At 41.9% G+C, this 5433-nt stretch overlaps 1 protein-coding gene across 1 annotated transcript in view; it reads right to left on the bottom strand.

Moving 5' to 3' along the window:
* plcg1 (phospholipase C, gamma 1) overlaps positions 1-5433 on the bottom strand; it is a 28330-nt gene that overhangs the window by 13641 nt on the left and 9256 nt on the right. The window contains exons 3-12 of the mRNA XM_005940250.3: positions 4429-4581; positions 4156-4249; positions 4010-4057; positions 3387-3471; positions 3144-3227; positions 2783-2805; positions 2625-2694; positions 2433-2534; positions 661-779; positions 73-158 (exon numbers count right to left, since the gene is read on the bottom strand). Coding sequence (XP_005940312.1) covers positions 73-158; positions 661-779; positions 2433-2534; positions 2625-2694; positions 2783-2805; positions 3144-3227; positions 3387-3471; positions 4010-4057; positions 4156-4249; positions 4429-4581 — 864 coding nt within the window. The remainder of the gene's footprint in view (positions 1-72; positions 159-660; positions 780-2432; positions 2535-2624; positions 2695-2782; positions 2806-3143; positions 3228-3386; positions 3472-4009; positions 4058-4155; positions 4250-4428; positions 4582-5433) is intronic.

Raw genomic sequence — 5433 nt, 5'->3', positions numbered from 1 at the left:
GTGTGTGTGTGTGTGTGTGTGTGTGTGTGTGTGTGTGTGTGTGTGTGTGTGTGTGTGTGTGTGTTTTCCTACATTCAATACAGCGACAGCCCATCCTCAGACAGCGTGCGTATGCCTCCAAGGACGATTCACTGGAAAACTGGTCTCCTGTCAGGTAGCTAAAAATAAGCACACATTGTCAAGTATGTACACAAAACACACAGCCACACAGGATTAACATGTCAGGGACTGTCTTAACACACGAACACACTTTTTATGGTGATTACATAAATAAATCGATACAGTCATATCAAAAGGGCTCGTTCTCCTCTGTTGACCGGATAAATACTTCTTACTCATTCAGTCAGTCAATTCAAGCCTAATCAAAGCAACATGGGAAACTTTCATTCCGTTGCTCCAATGAGCATTGTTTCACATTTAGTACAGTCACTTGCGCTGACTTTCACACACTTTTCAATGGCAGGAAAAATACATTTTCCTGCAAAATAAACGCCTGGATCTCATTCGGGAAAGAGATTGTTAAATAATACACTTTTATCTGATGTGTGAAGCCAGTTCAAAAGACCTCTTTTTGGGCAGAGGTTTCAAGAACTCCAGCATTCCCAGGGCCCAATTAAAGCAGGCAAACCAGACACATGCATAAATGCCCTTCATGCTTACGTGTTGTGCGAAGAGGAGATCCAGTAGTGAGACAGGGGGTTGTTCATATTCTCAGGACACACTTGGTCCAGGGAGGAATCCCAGATGGTGTTCTCTTTGGAGAACAGGTATGTGAGGAACTACACAAGAGAGAATGAGGAGCAGTGAAAAGTGGGAAGAATTGCAGACCCTAACTTACAGCAATATACCGACGTGGCACTGAAATGATAATGATCAGATTCTTAAAAACATCTGACCTAAATACTCAGGAATCAGGGCACCGTTGCTGAAGGCATTTAAGAAGTGGCTCAACACCTGTTTGTATGCACAGGCATGCACTAGAGCCCCCAAGGAGAGGCGAACTGCCAAGTTCTGATCCAGCCTTTGGACTGTGAGAACTGTTGAGTTTGTGTTTCCACCAAAATTATTGTTATTTTTATGTTACTGGTGAAAAGGTCTATCTTGGTTTCAATATAATTCTAAATTCCAAGATATAAAGTAAAAAAACAAAACAAATACAAAACCTAAACATTTCACTCCACGATCCCATCTATCCTGTAAGCAGGTACACCTTGCAAATATACATTTTTCTGGCACATTTCCACATGCTTAAACAACACAAATGCTCTAAACCAGCGGTCTCCAACCTTTTTTGCGCCACGGACCGGTTTATGCCCGACAATATTTTCACGGACCGGCCTTTAAGGTGTCGCGGAAAAATACAACAAAATGAAACTAGTACCGGTGCCGAAAAAAATAAGATTTATTCATAACACACGTGAAAAGACCCAGGAAAACCGAGTTAACAATAAAAACGATAACAAAAAACCCTGAAAACCATGCATTTCACACCTGAGCCTCTACTCTCGCTGCCCGGTACCAAACGACTCACGGACCGGTACCGGTCCGAGGCCCGGGGGTTGGGGACCGCTGCTCTAAACCACAGGGCAGTCAACTTGTACACATGCTAACATGCTAACAAGTAGGAAAAGTACAAGATAAAGTACTAAGATAAATGTTTCATGTCAAAATAATATGAATGCTTCTAAAAAAAAAACACTGTTAAATCACCGACCACGCACAACTGCCAACATGAATAAATTACAAAAACTAAGAAAAACTGAGATGGAACATCTGGGGAACATGTGGGGTTCAAAATGTCATAATTATTGTCATAATTGCTTAATCCAGATTCTTAGATTTAACTTGTGTATTAAACACATAATGACATTGGATTCCATAATCAGCAAACAAAAACATCACATTAGAGTAGGATTTGTACATATCAGATCCCCCATTAAACTTCAACTATAATAATTTCCATGTAGTGATAATATTTAAAATAAAGTATCTATTTTTTTTTAACTATTCATGGGCTTTTCTTTGCACATAATCAAGGCCTGGGCACCAGTGACCTAACATCCTCTGGCACGAAGACACAGCATCACCTCCTGCAGGCTCGCTTGTCCCACTTTCCTCTTTTATTCATGACTTTACGGTGACCACAAAAATCATCCTTCGCTTTCTGCAGAACTGTCATGCCGCACTATACTCAATAACCTTTTATATCTGTGTAGGAGGAGGTGCTTCAGGGCCAAGATCATGGCCAGTCATGTTAATTTCTGAGCATCTCCCTCCCACACTAACAACACAGGGGGGAAATCGGAAAACATAACCTATGAAAACATGGTACATTTTTCCGTTAGTGAGCGAAGACCCAGAAAAAAAACAAAACAAGAACACAAGTGAGAAAAGGGGGGAAAAGAAAGAGCGGGGCATCGAGGTGTGCATACCTCGTCTTGCTGGAAATAAGGCTGCTCCACTTCCCTCAGGGGGTCTTTCAGGTAGCCGAACATAAACTCTTGCACTTTGTTGTTATCTGTGGCCCACATCTCCTGCAACAGCAAACACAAACATGCATTAGAGCATGGAAACAAAACAAATCGCCAATAAAGTATGTAAATGTCCAACAACCGAGAGAATACCTTTTGAGACTCCAAGAGGAAGCTCTTGAAGTCCTCCAGGGAAATCCTCTGTTCTGGTCTATCAATGAACCTGATAGAAAAAGTACTGGTTAATTTCAGCAAACAACCGTGATGCAAGAGAAAACATCACTCTATGTGTGTGCGTTTTGTATGCCTACCTTTGTAGAAATGGGATTTCCATCTAAAAGATAGTAAAGAGACAAAAAACATTTAAAGTAATTAATCAAAGCGCTGCACTTTCAGTGTTAGACATCCTGTGAGGTGGGGGAGGGCACTGAGGTTATCCATTTTATCTGACCCCTGCTTGCCTGCCTTCTTATCTGTGTGTGTGTGTTTGTGTGTCCTAATGGCCTCCACCAGAGAGGTTTGGTGGGTTTTTAGCTGGTGCATATTGATCTTGAAGCCATTTGAGAACGGACAGATGGGAGATGAAGTGAGCCTTGGCAGAGCATCAGATGGGGTGCTAGGGGGATGAAAGCACAGGGACTATCTGTGGATACATAAAAAGACTGCACTTACGTTTTTCTGGGCATCAAACATGAGACTACGATAAAGCTGCGCAAACTGGCTGAAGGACACATCTCCATTCCTCATCTCCGAGTCCTATAAAAGAAGCAGAGAATCAGAAAGAAAACTGAAATGACTGTTAACGGCAAATCATAAATCTTTAGCCTCAAACAACATCATCGTGAAAGGGAAGTTGGCGGGGAGATGGAGTGGGAAGGAGGTTTGTGATAAGGAAAGTAAGCAGCAAGAGGTTACCGGAAGTTTCTCTCGGAGGAACCTCATGTTGGGCACCCTGTAGTTGACCTGGCTCAGCATGCTCTTCAGATCCTTACAGGATATCCTAAACACGTTTTGTTGAAAAATAAAACAAACACGGATAAGCATGTGCAACATGTGCAAACACTTCTACTTGTAGATACTATTGTGAGGCAGAAATGCCATTTTGAGTTTACAGATGGGCTGAAACCTTGTAAACAGACACCCTGCATGTTCTGTTGAGTGGTTTGGGCTTCACTTCTGCTACACAGCTTGGAATTTTGGCCAGAAACGACAATACATGGCGCACACACAGTAACAAAGGCCTGTCAGGGATGTAACAGACAAACATCTCTGTACATCTCCTCTCCATTCTCTGCAGTCTGTTTCCTGCTGCAGGAAGAGTTGTTGGTGTGCGGCTGAGGGGTTAGTTCCCTTACTACACCTCAACTGAGCTCTCTCAAAGACACCTACCAGCCAGTTGCAGCAAGTCTATGTGCTCTTAGATGAAAGGGCACACAACTGGTGTAGCAAACAATTGAGTTACATCTAATAACATCCATTTCTTGTGAGGGCGATCTGATTAACTCTGCAGCTGATATCCTTTGACCGAGTTTAGTTACCTGTCTTCTCTGTTGCGATCGACTGCGTAGAACTGCTTACGTAACCACCTTAAAATTAAGGAAAAGAAAGAAAGACTTAAGCGATTTATTGCATACAGAAAACAGATAATGCCGTCTATTTACACAAACTTTGAGTTCAGATTTACCGCTCGATCTGAAGAGGTGTTGGAGACTTCAATGTGTCAGTCACAAGCGAGGTTAACCCTTGCACCCACATGGTCATCTCTTCATCAGATGTTGCTGTAGCAAAAGCAGCTGATCTAAATAACTCAATTCTGTCACAGGCTAAAAATACAAGAAGCCTAGCAACAAACAAAATGTGAAGATTTGATTTATCCATGGTACTAATGATCTTATTGAGGTACAATGGTAACAGGCTACTTCTTGTCAATGTGTAAGCAGTCCTTCTCTGAGCATACCTGCCAGGCTGAGTGATTTAAGGCGAAACTCTGTGCCGTACAGAATAACAAAGCAGTGGGCCTGATCGAGCCGTGCTGCCGAGTCCTCCACATAGCGATCAAAGTCCCGAGACTTCTGTCCAGAACGGATCTCCTTGATTTCTCGAATATCAACTGTAGATACAGACAGATATGTAATAGTTAGCAAAACACAAAGCTGCAGGTTCCCAACACATGACACGGTAATATTCTGGTGTGAATATGGTGTGCAAAACTTATATGCAATGATATGGAAATAATCGAAATAACAGTATCTGGCACAAAACTGCAGACTCAGCTCCAAGCTCTCCTTGTTTTCTAATTCCATTTCATGTAGGAAACATGAAACACTTCAGTACTAACCCTAACAGTCTAACATACAAAAAATAAAAACATTGTACCTGCAGCCCCTCTGACCACATAAAACAATGAAGCTGAGGCGGTGACCCAAACCACATTCAAGTATAGATCAAAAACCACCAATTAGTAAGTAATGGGGAGAGGGCAGTTTCTTTGTTGTTGTTTGGGGTTTTTTTTATTTTTTTAGAAGCTACTGGTCAGGTCTAAATGATTTAGATTTCAAATCATGACATGACAAATATATCACAGTATGTACCTACCTGTGCTCGTAAGTGCAGGCTGTTAAGTGTGCGTGTTTAAACATTTAAACAATATATGATCGGAACTATGATCATGCTAACGTTTTCACACAACGGCTTCACGGTTTATCTGTAGACATGACAAATGAGGAAAAAAAAAGACCAGATATAATTTTATCTCAACTCCATAAACAATCATTGAGAAACTTTACAAGTGTGTGGGCTGCAAAGTAGCACAGCGGGTTCCTATCAGTGTTACATTAACTGCAGTTCAAGACCTACAGCAGGGACTCTCCTACTAAGCGCACACACACACACACACACACACACACACACACACACACACACACACACACACACACACACACACACACACACACACACACAC

The sequence above is a fragment of the Haplochromis burtoni genome, unplaced genomic scaffold (assembly GCF_018398535.1).
Source record: "Haplochromis burtoni strain Fernald_Lab_line unplaced genomic scaffold, NCSU_Asbu1 Contig_287, whole genome shotgun sequence".
Taxonomy (NCBI): domain Eukaryota; kingdom Metazoa; phylum Chordata; class Actinopteri; order Cichliformes; family Cichlidae; genus Haplochromis; species Haplochromis burtoni.
Note: the sequence above shows the minus strand (reverse complement) of the source record. Positions and strands in the feature narration are given on the sequence as shown.